We start from the raw sequence: 17,234 nt of genomic DNA on the forward strand, positions 1-17,234 counted from the left end.
AATAATTCATATACAGGGTGTTACTGACATCGTAACAAAAACTTTGACGGATGATTCAGACCATAATTCTGAGTTGATATTAAATGGAATTTTCCGTCGCAAAAGTGTGAAACTGAAAATAATTAAAAAAGAAACACAAAAACTTTCATGCATTTTCCGACAGGAAATTCCACTTGATATTAACTCAAAATAATGAGCTGAATCATCCCTCTCAGTATTCGTTACGATGTCACTAACACCCTGTATGTATTTTGTAATAGTACAGGGAACTGTCAAAATTTAAGAATACTCAACAGTAGCGACACCTGATGGGAGAAAGAGGCAGTTTTTATCCTAATATTATTTTAAGTTATACCTGTAATTTTCTTATCCGCCAGTAGAACGCTTGCCTCTCACTCTGAGGTCGCAGGTTCGAATCCAGCACAGGCCTAAACCAATGATTGTCGAATTTGTTTTCGAATTCATGTTTGGATCTTAAATGATTATCACGTGCTCAGCGGCAAAGGAAAACATCGTGCCACACCTACATTCCCGAGAAATGCATGTTCGGAGGTATGTGACCTAACCTGTATTGGGCTGGTTTTCCCTTCGCGGGTTGGAAGGCAGGCAGTCGCTTCTGTAGACAACCGGACCTGTCAAATCGTCAGGTTAGGTAAGCGGACCCTGTGAAAAACGGGATAACGCTAAGGAGATGATGAGTTGTCCTGTAATCAAACTTACTGATCAAAACGAGAAGCTCCTATGGAAGTATAGAATCTCAGTACATAACGTCGCCTTATGAAAAAATACATTACATACATACATACAGTCATGAGCAATATAATGTACCCACTTTAGGACTCTGTCGCACTAACATATTTGACATTTAGTGAGACTTACAGTTCAATTTGTCAAAAAAATTAATGTGACATGGTACCAAAGTGTATACATATTAATGCTCGTGACCGTACATAAACTCACACCCGCAATAAACACGGTTTTGTTGAAAAAAAAACACTTCAAGGTGTGATTTTTCAAACAGACGTGGTTCATTATGACGACGATATGATGCAATATCTGGTTTTACGCCAGAAGATGTAATTACTAGTTTAGTAGAAATAAAATTTATTTTACGCTTAAATTATTGTATTTTATTTACAAACACACCTTAGCAAAGCAACCGTTGTGGTGAAGCAAACTAGTTGACCAGCTAGTTCCGCCCACATACAACAGATGGCGCCACCATTCAATAATGCAGTCCTGAAACGCGCTATCGAAGTTTACACAGCGCGACGCATATATACAACTTCCAACATGACACCGTTGGATCGTCGATCCCTAGTCATACTACCAACATGTGGCTAGCGGGGTACTGTGCTCAGTTCGGTACCACAATACATCCTTTGGTGGGAGCACTCCCTCGCCGCCACCATCGCTTATCAGCTTACCGTCTCTTCGCGTGATAACTTTAGTTCTACCGTGTGGGTTCTGAGGTGTGGATCACCATCAACCCTAGTGTCAGAGTTATTATTGAGCCGCCAAAGGCCCCTGACATGGCTCATGTAACGATTACATATTAAAGCCGGGATCGGCTGCTAGACGTGCCCTCCGAAGCAACGGATATTCTTAATAAACTAGCCTATATACGGCCCACTGCTGCCATGCGCCTGTGCGCATGAGGCCTGTGCCTCCCTTCAATCAACCGGAGAAGAAGGGGTATGGAGCATAATACGCTGCTCCACTGCCCGTGTTCGGGTTGGTGGAGGTATTTTTACGGCTAATAGCCCGCACCAACGCCTTAAAGTGCCTTCCGAAACACGGAATCAACTTATTTTTTTTAGACAGTCATTATTATACCACGATTATGAGTTAATATCAAGTATATTATATACTTTTGTGATGAAAAATTCCACTTGATATTAACTCATAATTGTGAGCTGAATCATTCCCCTCAGTATTCGTTACGATGTCACTTACACCCTGTACAAGTCCATACAAATACATATATGGGTGTTAAATGACACCGTAGCATTTTCAGTCTCAGAAAATCCACTGGATATCAACTCAGAATCTTGGTCTGTATCATCCCTCAAAGATTTCGTTACAAGTTCCGTTACGATATCACATTATTTTCACCCGAGACGTTTACTTGTGGGTGTTTTCTCTCTCTTTGATATTTATTAGTGAAGAAATAAAACTTTTTAAACGCATTTGTAAGTACATTTATGAAGATAGCTAAGTGACACTGGCATTTACTTACACTTCAAGATAGGCTGTACGTGTGTAGAGCTGTCACTGTACGTGATCGAAAAAAAAAACAGCGACATTATCAAGTGGCAGATTTTGTCGAATTTCTACACAAATTCCAATGAAATCTATTTAATTATGGACGTGGTAGCCTGCCGTGTGTGTTTATCGACTGATCTAAAGCTATACAGCCTCGATAAATACGGTCTGAGGCAAGCTTTCGACGAAATAACTTCGATACCGGTATGTGCCATAAATCTTTACAATAACAAAGAAATGGATTGCCATTTTGCCAACATGAATGAATGACCTCACTTACGACATCGCAACTCCAGATTCCGCAAAACTTTGTTTTGAATTTTGTTACGAATCCGCTCAGTTTAATTAATACTGTTGCAATCATTTTAAAATATGTATATTCACTTCTGTTGATTTGTTTGCAATCATAGATATGGCGAAATAATTTATCTGGTCGCCATTTTTCGGGTTCCGCAGGAAAATTGGGTCATATTCTTACTACTTATATCTGTTCTATTCATAACGATCATAAATAATTGTTTCTGGCTTTCGGGGAAGTAGCTGCAAGGCACTGTACGTTTCACGTCATATTATTATATACGTAGGTATCTGTAATATTTATATATAAAAAAAAAATTTGCTTATAATAATAATTAGCGAAGCATTTTTAATTGAGCCTATAGTTACTTGCGTGTACTTTTTAAGTCAACCAATAAAGTTATATAAATCCGTAGAAAAAAAATGGCGATATATCATATTTCCAATAAAATAGGGTTTAATTATGAACATTTTGTGCATTATAAGAAAAATATATTTAAAAAGGTAAAAAATATGGATTTAATCCAATCTTATTTATTATTTAACCTTATCTATGATCCTATTATTGGCTTAGACATGCTGTGTAATTTTTTTATTTCTTATGAATAACATGAAATGAAATAAATAAAAAATGTTTTTATTACCAGAAAACTATACAATGAGGCACATAAAATAGGATGGATGGATGGATATTAAAAATATATCAAATGAACAGAGGTTCCCAAACTAGGCGGACCGCCGGACGGCCTGTATCTTGGGAAACCGTAAAAAATGGGTACATGTGATGTTGGGGCATAGTAGCAAGGAAACTTAAAATTAAACTTACATCTATGTATTAGAGCGAAGGGTGTGTGTGTTAAGTAGGAATATGAATGTGTGAGTATGCGAGTTTAGTGTATGCGGTATATATAATAGTGGGAGTAATCGTAACGATAATAACGTAAATAATTTCCCTGATTTCGTATTCAATCAATCAATCATTTATTTGCAAGAACACAAAGTTAAAGATCTTATTCTAAGTAAAACAGTGCATGTATTCAACCTGCAAGCAGGTGTGCAAATATTTATACATATCTAATTATATTATTATTAAGACTTATTCCTATAGTTAAAGAATTCGTTGACACTATAAAAACACATATGTAATAACCATTTCGTTAAATCAATCAATATTCTTTATGTATTCCAGTTGTCACCGTCAGATGGCCTCCCTCAGCATGTGTGCTATATATGCAGCGCGCAGCTGCTTAAACATATGTCATTTAAAGCCAAATGTAACGAAACGAACGCTTTGCTTCGGGAGACTCGGTGTAGAGGTGACTTGGTAAGTTATACAGCTTATTCGCAAAGTGCATATATGTTTTATATACTATTTTCTGTTTTACATACAGTTCTGTGAAAAATAACAAATGTGTGTTAGGGCCCCGATACCGACCCCGCCGGCGTGGTCGACGATTTCCCTCATTCAGCGCTTATCGCTATCGACCCACTAGGGTCGATTAATTCTTTCAAATATTTTTCCTCTCAGACGACGCTGGCTGAGCCGAGGTTCGCGCCCAACTGGGCACCCTCAGGCCTGTTGTCTTAAACGTTGTACCGGGTGAGAGCCTTCAGCGCTCCCCATTTGTCTGGCCAAGTAGTTAATGCCATCTGCGGCAAATCTACAATAAGTCACGTCAAAAAGACGAAAAAGAGGGAACAAATGTGTAATCGAAAGGTAAGTTTTAGACCACGGAGCAAACTACATATGAAGTTGTTTTTTTTCCTTTAGCAGCGATTGTTTCTCCGTGCGTGTAAGGAGCTGACGTGCAAATGTGTCAGCTACTGGCATGTGTGTTCCCGCCTTTAGTAACTCGCGCAAAGTTACATCACTAATTTAATATCTCGCTCTTGTCGGTGTAGCATTCTCCAAGCTACTTTTTAGAAAAAAATAGGGCACTGGTTTCCCTCTTGCCTTCCGCCCAGTACTCTGTCTGACGAGAGTGGGATAGCTCCCAGAGTAGTCTATTTCAAAGCCGTATTAGGACTCCTGTCCTCCGCCTCACCCAGACCCAGACTTACGGGGTATAACGCAGAACCCTTGCCCAGTGATACAGACGAAGACCTCAACGGTTGCAGAGGCAGAGATGGGAACCATGGGTCCGGCGGCTTTTTCATTCCATACTAATTTCGTGTTTTGTCGTCTAGAGTATCTGATTTAACTAGTTGGAAACTTATTAACATTCTCGCTTATATTACTTCCAGATAACGCAAGACTACTTGAAAACTGTGAACAGAGCTACCCATTTCACAATAGCAAACGTTAACAAAATAAACTTTATTGACAACAAACCTGAGACAGCAGAAGAAAAGTGTGAAAACTTTGAATATATCGACGATGAGATATTTGATATCAAACAGGAGGTTTATTTTGACGATGACAATGATATAAATGAAGATACAGACAGAACAGACCATGAGGATATTTGTAAAGAAAAGAGTGTTCTTAACAAAGCCATCGTTGGTTCTAAAACTGACGCTACAGAAGAGAATAGCAACAGTATTTATTACACCGATGCTGATACCGTACTCCAGATGCATTCCATCATCATCGAGGCCGGTGACAAAGTCAAACCAGCTGTCAAACGCGTCAAGAAAGAGAAAAACGCGACGAGAAAAGTGAAAAAGAATGTTAAAGTTGAAAATTTCACAGATTCCGATGACGAAGTTTTGACAGTTAAAAAGTTGAAGTATGCAAACAAACGGAATAAAGACCCGGATAGATTGTTGATGAGTAAGATATTGAAAAAAGTGGAAGCTATAAAAGAATTTGCGGGGAAATATAATGCCAAAGCGACCATTTACTCTAAAGACGATCAGTTGAAAGAAGTACTAGACAGGAAGGACACCGATGCTTACAAGAAGGCTAGATTACGTTGTGATGTCTGCTTTAAAGGCTTCATTACTGACACAGCTTATAATAATCATAAATTGACGCACGACCCTGTAAGTATAATACATACGAACACAATGGTGCTTATTCCAGTAAACACCTAATTTTATTTTAAGTTATACCTGTCTTTTTCTTATCCTCTGAAAAAGAAAGGGACGGGTAATCGACAGGCATAAAATTTACACACGTGAATTTTAGGCGGAAATTTAAAAAATCCCTTCCAAAATTTTATATTGGCGGGTTATTGAACCCGATAAAATTCATTTGCACACACAAAATCTAAATATCAATCAATAATTATACTTAAAATATGGCTCGGCCATTAAATTATAATATTATTATATATATATTTATAATTATGTACCCCGAGTAATGAGTAAATAGGTAATTGTCACGTTAAATCTGCTACATATACAGAGTGTTAGTGACATCGTAACTAATACTGAGGGGGATGGTTCAGACCATGATTCTGAGTTAATATCAAGTGGAATTTTCCGTCGCAAAAGTCATGTACTTTGTGTTTTTTTTTATTTATTTCCGTTCCATACTTTTGCGACGGAAAATTCCACTTGATATCAACTCAGAATCATGGCCTGAATCATTCATCAAAGTTTTCGTTTCGATGTCACTAACACCTTGTATTGTTTTTGGGGAACGTAGCCTGGAAAGTCTCTCATTGCTCTTGTTTCACCTTTTTCATCATCATCATCAACTTAAGAGCCACGCTCTTGTCGGTGCAGCATTTGCCATGCTACTTTTTATGGTAAAAATAGGGCAGTGGTTTCCCTCTTGCCTTCCGCCCCGCAGTACTCTGTCTGGCGTAAGTGGGATGGCGCCCAGATTGTCACCTTTTTAACCGCCGTTTTTTTTTTTTTTTTTTCTTTTTTTTTTTGACTTATTGTACATTTGCCGCAGATGGCATTAACTCCTTGGCCGAAAAATCCCCTGAAATCTTCGTTTGTTTTAGACCCGTGGACAATACAAGTGCGAAATTTGCCAGATGTATTTCCAGAAGAAGGTGACCAGAGACAGGCATGCGGACGAACATAGAATCAAATATACCTGCGAGCAATGCGGCGAGAGTTTCACTAACCCGTAAGCTTTTTTTTACGTGACTTATTGTAGATTTGCCAATGGCATTAACTACTTAGCCGGACAAATGAGGAGCGCTGAGGGCTCTCACCCGGTTCAACGTTTAAGACAACAGGCCTGTTGGGCACAGTTGGGTGCGCAGCGAAAAGAATTAATCGACCCTAGTGGGTCGTATGGTATTGAGCGCTTCGACCAATAGCCGTTTGAAATCTATCTTCGTAGATAGCATTCGTATCGTTTATTGGTCAGTCAGTCAGTCATCTTATATATATATAATTTATTAAATAAAAAACTAAATATATATCCTATGTCACATTATAACTGTAAAAAATCTGTTACAGCTTGGTTAAATCAAAAAACCTACGCAGAAGTAGAATCTATCTTGCTAACGAATATATAGAATAACATAATTATATAACGTACATATACACTGCATAAGCGCACATACACTACAAATACACACACACACACGTACACATAATTATTAGTTTACATATGTATAAAATAGTTATGGAAAAGCGGAGCCTCCTACTACAAGCAACTTCTTGCTTAAAAGGAGACCCCGAGCCCTTGTATTGTAAAAATCTACTTTTAAAGTAAATAAACATTTTTTTTTTATTTATTTATTTATTGGTATAAGCGCTCGATATAATTCGCGCGGCGCGGTCGTCATGCACACCCCGCTGTAGGAACTATATAAGATGTTTATGTTCTCTTTCTTTATTTAAGAGCTGCGCTCTTGTCGGTGGAGTAACCGCCATTCCTCTCTTCTTCCCGCCAAAACCTTCACCTCCCGATACGACACGACCTGCACCTTCTCTTTTATTTGTTTCATAAATGTTATCCTAGGTCTACCCCTTCCTCTCTTCCCTTCATTTTTTCCTTCTATAATGTTTGTTATAAATGAATCGTGTCGTATCCGGTGGCCAATCATATTTCCTCTCCGGTTCTCTATAGTCTTCAATATGGTTCTCTTTTCTTCAACTCTTTCCAGCACTTTTTCATTTGACACCATTTTATGTTTATGTTATGGATGAAATAATATTTTATCGTTTTTTTGTTTTCAGGAACCTTGTTCGAGTTCACTTCAGGTTCCATAAGGGTATACAGTACGAGTGTAAAATATGTAAAAAAACTTATCGGTAAGTGTTAAATTGTATAACGTAACACCACACGACACCTGTATCACTCACATACGTTTTTTTTTTGCCGTGACTTATTGTAGATTTACCGCAGATGGCATTAACTACTTGGCCGGACAAATGGGGAGCGCTGAAGGCTCTCACCCGGTACAACGTTTAAGACAACAGGCCTGAGGGTGCCCAGTTGGGCGCGAACCTCGGCTCAGGGCGTCGTCTGAGAGGAAAAATATTTGAAAGAATTAATCGACCCTAGCGGGTCGATAGCGATAAGCGCTGATTGAGGGAAATCGTCGACCACGCCGGCGGGGTCGGTATTGGGGTCCTGAAGTGTTTGGTGTCGCGAGCTGATTGGCTGCCTCTATGGCTAGAGTAATCGGGTCGTCGGGATCGTATATTACGTCCTTCGGACGCCGATACTTTTCAGTACCGTCCCTAAGCAGAACACTCACATACAAGACATGGCTCAGTTTAGGGAACATTCTCAGGATTTTTCTTTCCACCTAGTACAGGCATCAGCCCTCCACAAAGAGATGCTGTACTCTTAACTATAAGTCAATTGTTACTGTATTTGTCTTTTTGTGGATTCTAATAAACTTAGTTACTGGTGCTAATTCCTGTAAAAACAATCTAATTTTATTTTAAGTTATATCTTTCATTTTCTTATCTGTATAAAAGGAAAGGGACGGGTAATCGACAAGCATAAAATTTATGGGACACACGTCAATTTTAAGCACAAATCTAAAACAACTGTCTAAAATTTTGCATTGGCCAATAACCCGACAGAATTATTTTGACAGCATACGTTAAACGGTTTGCATACCAGCGAGATACCTTTTGATTCGACCGGGTTATTCATTCATTTACTCATTCTTCCTAAAATTAAGAGCTGTCAATCATCCGTCCCTCTCCTTTTCGGCGGATAAGAAAATGACAGGTATAACTTAAAGTAAAATTAGGAGGTGTCTGCAGGAATCGGGGCCACTTACTTGTCTACGGTAGTGGTAAATCAATGGAGGTGTAGGTCTACCCGATTCTCAATTACTCGAGTTTGATTTAAGTTACCTATATTTTTAACAGCCTCCGTTGTCTAGTGGTTAGAGCGTTAGGCTCACGATCTGGAGGTCCGGGTTCGATTCTCGATGGGGACATTGTCGCAATCAATTTGTGAGACTGTCCTTTGTTTGGTAAGGACTTTTCAGGCTTGAATCACCACCTGATTGTCCGAAAAAGTAAGATGATTCCGTGCTTCGGAGGGCACGTTAAGCCGTTGGTCCCGGCTACTAGCCGTAAAAACACCTCCACCAACCCGCATTGGAGCAGCGTGGTGGAGTATGCTCCATACCCTCTCCGGTTGATTGAGGGGAGGCCTGTGCCCAGCAGTGGGACGTATATAGGCTGTTTATGTATGTAACTATATTTTTAACAATAATGTTTGATGATTTCCTTAGCAAACTGACGACGTATTATAACCACAAACGCAACAGCCACGCAAGTGTGACATGCGCACTGTGCGGGGAGGCGTACGTCGGCGAGCAGGGACTCCACGGACACATGATGAAGTCACATCGAGAGGTAAACCCACAATAGAGCCGGAGGGTTAAAATGGCCACATCGAAGCCATTCATCTAAGAAAGCAATATTGCAATTTGACATTTGCGCATATAAAAGTACGTGCGCAATGTAAACATCCCCGATACCGACCCCGCCGGCGTGGTCGACGATTTCCCTCATTCAGCGCTTATCGCTATCGACCCACTAGGGTCGATTAATTCTTTCAAATATTTTTCCTCTCAGACGACGCCCTGAGCCGAGGTTCGCGCCCAACTGGGCACCCTCAGGCCTGTTGTCTTAAACGTTGTACCGGGTGAGAGCCTTCAGCGCTCCCCATTTGTCCGGCCAAGTAGTTAATGCCATCTGCGGCAAATCTACAATAAGTCACGTCAAAAAAAAAAAAAGCTATGTAAACAACTGTCTATAGCAATAGCAATATTGCTTTCTTAGATGAATGGCTTCGATGTGGCCATTTGAACCCCCCTGATTCCAGCACACACCATCTAATTTTATTTCAAGTTATACCTGTCATTTTTTTATCCGTTGAAAAAGAAAGGGACGGGTAATCGACAGGCATAAAAATTATGGAACACACGTCAATTTTAGGCAGAAATTTAAAAAACCCTTGTCAGAATTTTACATTGGCAATAACTTAAATTTAATTAAGATGATAGCACACGTCAAAGGGGTTGCATACCAGCGAAATGCCTATTTTATATGCCCAGGTTAGTCATTCACTCGTTCATTTCAAAATTAACAGTTATCAATTCAAATCCGTTCTTTTCCTTTTTGGCGGGTAAGAAAATGACGGGTTTAACTTAAAATAAAATCAGATGGTGGGTAGTGGAATCACTACCAAAATCAACCAAAGATATAATACTTTACATTAGTTTTGCAAGAAGTAGAAAAAGCGGTTAAAAAAAATGAAGCCATTTTATTTTTATTATGTTTTTTTAAAGCACGTCTAGGGCCCTGTGCCGAGGTTTTTCTAGCAGCTTCTTTTCCCCGGCTATACAGGTTGTGAGAAGCTGCAGTAGTTTTAGGCGGATGAGACGTTCGTTATGTAAAACATGACGATTCAAAGTGTAATGTTACCTACTGGATGAAGATATTTTTGAATTTGAATTGCTGCAGGCTTTGAATTGTCGCTGCTCGTCCTGCGGTGTTCGGTTTCAAAACGACGAGGTACTGCAGAAACACACCAACAGTGGCTGCCATCCAACTGTCAAGTAAGTTTATTTAAGAATAAGAATACCAAATTGGAGATGTCCTTAGAAAAGGTCGCCAGACCATAGCTTTAAAATAGAATTGGTAATAGTTTGTCTATTAGGCCGTTAACATTATAAAGTGACTTACTATTAGTTTATTACTTATGCGCATCCAAGGTCAACAGTAAAATAATTTGTCGCAATCTAATACATTTTCGAAAATGAATCTTTTTGTACGTAATTATTTTATTCAGTTTATTTTATTTTTAATACTGTATACTGGAATTTCAACTTTATTGTTAATTAGTAATTTTAAAGTATCATGTCAGATAAAGTTATAAATGTGTTATCTAAATTATTATAAATTGACGCTATTATATTATTATATATAAAAAAAAAAGGTTTAATACGATATACTCTGAACCGGCGTGCGTGTAGAAGCGATTGATGAATGTGAAGGAAGCAAGAGAAATGTGTAAGAATCGAAGCAAATGGAATTCTATAGTCTCTGCTTAAATAGGCGTGAGTTTATGTATGTATGTAATAATAAAATAAATTTATTGCCAGTAACATTTTACATTTGCTGTGAGAACTAGGTAACTATGAATATTACGAATATTATTGAATATTACTAACACTAGTTTATAAGTTGTTTGTATACTAACATTCTATGGACTTTGTCCGAAATAAACGATTTTTATTTATTTATTTATACATGTCCCACTGCTGGGTACAGGCCTCCCCTCAATCAACCGGAGGGGGTATGGAGCATACTCCACCACGCAGCTCCAATGCGGGTTGGTGGAGGTGTTTGGGCTAGTAACCCGGGACCAATGGCTATAGGTATAAAATAGTTGTTTTTTTTTTTACAGGGCTTGTGCTCGTTGTGGCGAGGGATTCCCAAACCAAGAGGCTCTAGATGCACATTTAGAAGACGTACATAAAACTATCAAAATATTTAATTGCGATGAGGTAATTGCGCACCATATCATCATCATCATCATCAGCCCATAAACGTCCCCACTGCTGGGGCACGGGCTTTCCCTATGGATGGATAGGGAGATCGGGCCTTAAATCGGGCGCACCATATATGTAATTGCAATGGTCCCGATTCCTGCACACACCTCCTAATTTTATTTTAAGTTATACGTGTGCCGGACTTTTTTGCTGTCATACGTACACGTGTGGCGGGATTTTGGACGAGGCTTAGGGCTTCAAACAACATCATTTTGCAGAAAGTGTGCGAAGGGGTCGCCAGTCCTATTTTTAAACACTGGTGGTCTTTGCACCGGGACGCAAATAGGAAATAGGTATTTTATTTTAATTTATAATGGCCCCGATTCCTGCAAACACCGCCTAATTTTATTTTAAGTTATATCCGTCATTTTCATATCCGTCGAAAAGGAAAGGGACGGATGATTCACAGCTCTTAATTTTAGGAAGAATGAGTAAATTAATGTGTCGGGTTATTGACTGATGTAAAATTTTTAGACGGTTGGTTTAGATTTGTGCTTAAAATTGACGTGTGTTCCATAAATTTTATGCTTGTCAATTACCCGTCCCTTTCCATTTCGGCGGATAAGAAAATGACAGATATAACTTAAAATAAAATTAGATGGTATTTACAGGAATTAGCACCATTGTACAATACAATACAATACAAATACACTTTATTGCACCAAAATAAAAAGAAATAATTACAAAAAAGTCTCTTAACTAAGTACATGGCAAATGGCGGCCTTATCGCTTAAAGCGATTTCTTCCAGACAACCATAAGGTGAGGAAAAAGGTAAAAAAAAAAAAAATTGAAAGATTGCGGGTACAAACTATGCATACAACTTAACAACAAATACATGCAAATAAATATATAACATACTTACAAATATAATATATATCTAACCTATATACATAACCTAGCATATATACCTACTTAAATAAATAGTACACACAAAAATGTATGTTTATTTTAATTCAATTTATGTATTATGTAATGTGTGTGAGTCCTATTGACTTTTAATAAATAATTATTATTATACCTATCACTTTATTATCCGCTGAAAAAGAAAGAATCGACATGTATAAAATTTATGAAACACACGTCAATTTTAAGCAGAAATCTAAAACGACCGTCTAAAAATTTTACATCGGCCAATAACCCGAAAGAATTAAGTACGTCAAACGGATTGCATACCAGCAAGATGCCTATTTTATTCGCACATTTTTATCATTTAGGTAATTATTAATCTTATAATTAGCTTTTTTACATAAAGTAAGCTGATGAGCTTTAAATTTATTTTCTGACAGATTTAAAATGTTATCTGGTATTTTATTATAAAAACGTATACATAACCCTAAAAAGGTGAAATTGATTTACTTAATCTGTGTCTACGTATTAATGTCTATGTGTTGTTTCTTAAGTGCGACTTATTTTTGTTCCTTTCCAGTGTGACAGGACATTCACAGACGAGCACTATCTGGGCTTGCACTGGAACAAGGTGCACAGCACGAAGGCGCGGCCGCGACAGAGGAACGTGCTGTCCATGCCACGAGACAAGCCTGGCAGGAAGCAGGAGCCGTTCGACTACCTGGAGACCAGGCTCATGTGCGACCTCTGTGGGAAGGGGTTTATGGTGAGTTCTGGCGGGTTATAAAAGCCATAACAAAGCAATTCATCATATTGCAATTTGACATTTGTTTGTATTGCGCACAATTACGTTTATATGTGCAAATGTCAAATTTAAATATTGCTTTCTTAGATGAATTGCTTCGATGTGACCTCTTTAACCCCCCCTGTAAAGCATTTTTACTTTTTTACCACCATCGGCACAAATTTTCTTTTTTATTTTTCCACTGACGCGGAGATGGGCGGAGAAGAGCTGAGATGTGCGGATTTGACCAATCACAGCGTTCGAGAGAGCGAAAAACGAAGACGCTCTGTCACTCTCTCCCTCGTGGTGATTGGTCGATTCCTGCACATCTCCGCTCCTCTCCGAGCTCCGTGTCAATGGAAACGCAGTGTTAAGGTTCCGAACCTCAGAAGGAAAAACGGAACCCTTATAGAATCACTTTCTTGTCTAGCCGTCTGTCTGTCAAGACTGGCCAGAAAAAGTTGCTTTTGGCGGGCTGTCATTACGAAAAAACTAAATAATTTTCAAAAAAGTTGGTGTTTACTGTTTCCTTCGCAGTGGCGGATTTACCAGTAGGCTGAGTAGGCTGAAGCCTAGGGCGGCAGATTTTAGGGGGCGGCAAATTTGGCCCAAATTTTTTTTTGTCTTACAGAAGTAAAATAATAGATATTATACCTATACACAAAGAAACAAGTGACAAGAGTTATAACATTTTAGTAAGGCACAGTATACTGAACATTCTTACGTCTGTACGGGCTTCAACCGAACATATTTTGCTTTTTGGTAGCGCTGTGCACTCGACTATAATTAGTATCGAATTTCAGAGGTCAATAGGGGCGGTAAAATTTGAATAGCCTACTGGCGGCAAATTTGTAAATCCGCCACTGTTCCTTCGCTATTACTACCCATCCTACTGTCCTGCTACTACTCTGCCGGCACATCGGGACTCCATCACCACCCAACGTGCCGCAATGCCTTCCATCAATCCTAATCATATGCCTTTTTTTTTCAGAATAAAACAATGTTCACATTTCACATGCGTCTACACACGGGTGAGAAGCCGCACCAGTGCTCGATCTGCCCGAAGGCTTTCCGACTGCCCATGTCACTAAAGGTTAGTCACCACTCTAACCCCCTGGTAGTTCCTTACTAAGTAGATACTTTTGCGACGGTAAATGAGAGACGTTGGTACGTTCCCAAAAAAAAAAAAAATTGCTCTGTACAGATTTGCCTTCGTTTAACCTTCTAATTTCTTAGATAATAGACATCTGCATCTTTTATCTTTGTTTTTGGGTATCAATGATTTTATTCATTGTTTTAAGTTTACGCGGTTATTATCATAATTAAAGCACATAATAACGGGTTCTTACCGCGTTTAAATGGGAATATGAGACTCCCGATATTTCGACACTGTTGCAAGTACCATGATCACGCGATGACTGATGAGACTGGAGTGGAGTAGGTAGATCCATATCAAATCCATAATATATATAGATATCAAAAACATAAACAAGCGGCAAAGAAAGAGGGTAGACAGATATGTCTGCCCGTAGAAAATTATGGATCTACCTACTCCACTCCAATCTCAACAGTCATCCCGTGATCATGGCACTTGCAACAGTGTCGAAATATCGGGAGTCTCATATCCCCATTTAAACGCGGTAAGGACCCGTTATTATGTGTTTTAATAATGATTTTATTATTCATCAGATTATTTTTCAGATCAAAATTAAAAGAAGCAACATAAATATACAGTTTGTTAGTGACATCGTAACGAATATTGAGGGGGATGGTTCAGAACACGAGTCCGAGTTAATATCAAGGGTAATTTCCCGTCGCAAAATACATGTTATTGTTTTAGTCTTTTTAAATTATTTTCAACTATTTTGTGATGGAAAATTCCACTTGATATTAACTCAGAATAATGAGCTGAATCATCCCTCTCAGTATTCGTTACGATGTCACTTACACCCCATACAAGTAGGTATGGGTATTAGTGACACCGTAACGAATACTGAGGGGGATGGTTCAGACCATGATTCTGAGTTGATATCAAGTGGAATTTCCTGTCGGAAAATTCATGAAATTATTGTGTTTTTTTTAATTATTTTCTGTTCCATACTTTTGCGACCGGAAAATTCCACTTGATATCAGCTTAGAATCTGATTCATCCCTTAAAGTTTTCGTTATGATGTCACTAACACCCTGAATATTGTTTGCCAACAGGCTCACATGAACGTCCACACTGATGAGCGACCGTACCAGTGTTCCCTGTGTCCGCGCGCCTTCCGACAAGCCACGCACAGAAACTCCCACATGTTGGTAAGTAGGTGCCTATAATCATCATCATCATCATCAGCCCATTAACGTCCCCACTGCTGGGGCACGGGCCTTCCCTATGGATGGATAGGGAGATCGGGCCTTAAACCATCACGCGGGCCCAGTGCGGATTGATGGTTATCAACGACTGCTAATGTAGCCGGGACCAATGGCTTAACGTGCCTTCCGAAGCACGAAGGACCTCGAGATGAAAACTTTTTTTTTGTGGTCACCCATCCTATGACCGGCCTTTGCGAAAGTTGCTTAACTTCAACAATCGCAGACCGAGCGCGTTTACCTATTCGCCACCGAGCTCCTCAAATACACCTATAATAATCATAATCAATTATTTATTTGCAAGAACACAAATTTAAAGATCTTATTCTAATTAAAACAGTGCATGTATTCAACCTGCAAGCAGGTGTGCAATTAATTAATTAATAATTAAAAAAAAAAAAAAAAATAATTAGTTAATTAATTATTATTTGTATGTCGTTTCCATATCTCGGGCCTACGGAATCCCAGACTTAGAAGGCGTGCGTGGGGGCGATTATTAATTAATTAATTAAATAATTATTCTGTTATTAAATAATGACGAAAATACTGTCCTGGTGGCAAAATTCTGGGCTGAATGCCATCAAAACGACAAGACGATGATAATTAATGAAATTAGTGTTTTTTTTTAATTATTTTCAATTCCATACTTATGCGACGGAAAATTCCACTTGATATCAACCCAGAATCATGGTCTGGATCATTTCCTCAAAGTTTTCGTTACCATGTCACTAACGATGTAAAAGGTTCCCCGAGACACATGCTTTGTTCGGCAATACTTAATTTTAAATTATTTATAGGTACCCGCAGTACTCTGACGCAAGTGGGATGGCGCCCAGAGTAGTCTATTACAAAGCCATACTAGGACTCCTGACCGTAGGAGTACCGTAGTGTCCGTGTCTGAGTACTGCGGGGCGGAAGGCAAGAGGGTAACCACTGCCCTCTTTTGCCCTATTAAAGTAGCATGGAAAAGGCTGCACCGACAAGAGCGTAGCTCTTAAATTGATGATGATGATAGGTACCTCAAAAGGAATATATAAAATTTTATGGTGTTTTTTTGTGATTGCCTAAGAAATCGCTTTAGGCGATAAGGCTGTATGTATGTTTGCTTTTCCATAGGTGCACACACAAGAGAAGCCTCACCCGTGCGAGATCTGCTCCAAGCGGTTCAGCCTGGCGGCCAACATGCGCGAGCACATGCGCACTGTGCACGCCGGCCTGCCGCCGCGGCGGCGCCAGCGACGTGCGCAGCGGACGCAATAACATTAATAAACTATTTATAAATATACATAAAATTTTTCATTTGTAAGTTACTGTGGTCCTGAGGTTCACCGGTTCCAACCCCGGTACCAGACTTGCTCCAATGAGTTATTAATTTATCTCAAGTGCAGTTTTCACTAACACAGTTGGCTCGACCATTATAGACGGCGATACGGCTCACCATCTATCACTTTGGTCTAACAGTTTTTTTTTTGACGAGCCTTATTGTAGATTGCCGCAGATGGCATTAACTACTTAGCCGGACAAATGGTCTATGTAAGCTCGGTGAAGTGTGGGTACTTAGTTCATCTTGCAAAGAAAGTACCTCTGACTAAGCTTATTTATTTATTTTTACAATACAATACAAATACACTTTATTGCACCAAAATAAAAAGAAATATATTATATGATATAAATAAAGTAAATAATATATTTTATTTATTTTATATACTATTTTTAATATATATTATATTGTATGTCTTTCCAT

At 38.9% G+C, this 17,234-nt stretch overlaps 1 protein-coding gene across 2 annotated transcripts; it reads left to right on the forward strand.

Annotated features, from left to right (window-relative positions):
• Positions 1-2,281: 2,281 nt before the first annotated feature.
• LOC126379427 (zinc finger protein 595-like) lies at positions 2,282-16,769 on the forward strand. Of its 2 annotated transcripts, XM_050028182.1 has the most exons (12): positions 2,282-2,469; positions 3,752-3,886; positions 4,807-5,547; positions 6,462-6,589; positions 7,654-7,728; positions 9,177-9,300; positions 10,414-10,508; positions 11,360-11,459; positions 12,932-13,117; positions 14,127-14,228; positions 15,341-15,436; positions 16,607-16,769. In XM_050028182.1, the coding sequence occupies exons 1-12, from the start codon at positions 2,365-2,367 to the stop codon at positions 16,748-16,750; spliced, it is 2,031 nt and encodes a 676-aa protein (XP_049884139.1). In that variant the 5' UTR covers positions 2,282-2,364; the 3' UTR covers positions 16,751-16,769. The 2 variants fall into 2 exon arrangements, with proteins under 2 accessions (XP_049884139.1, XP_049884140.1); XM_050028183.1 differs by lacking the exon at positions 4,807-5,547.
• The last annotated feature ends 465 nt before the right edge of the window (positions 16,770-17,234 follow it).

Source organism: Pectinophora gossypiella, chromosome 29 (genome assembly GCF_024362695.1).
Source record: "Pectinophora gossypiella chromosome 29, ilPecGoss1.1, whole genome shotgun sequence".
NCBI classification, from domain to species: Eukaryota; Metazoa; Arthropoda; class Insecta; order Lepidoptera; family Gelechiidae; genus Pectinophora; species Pectinophora gossypiella.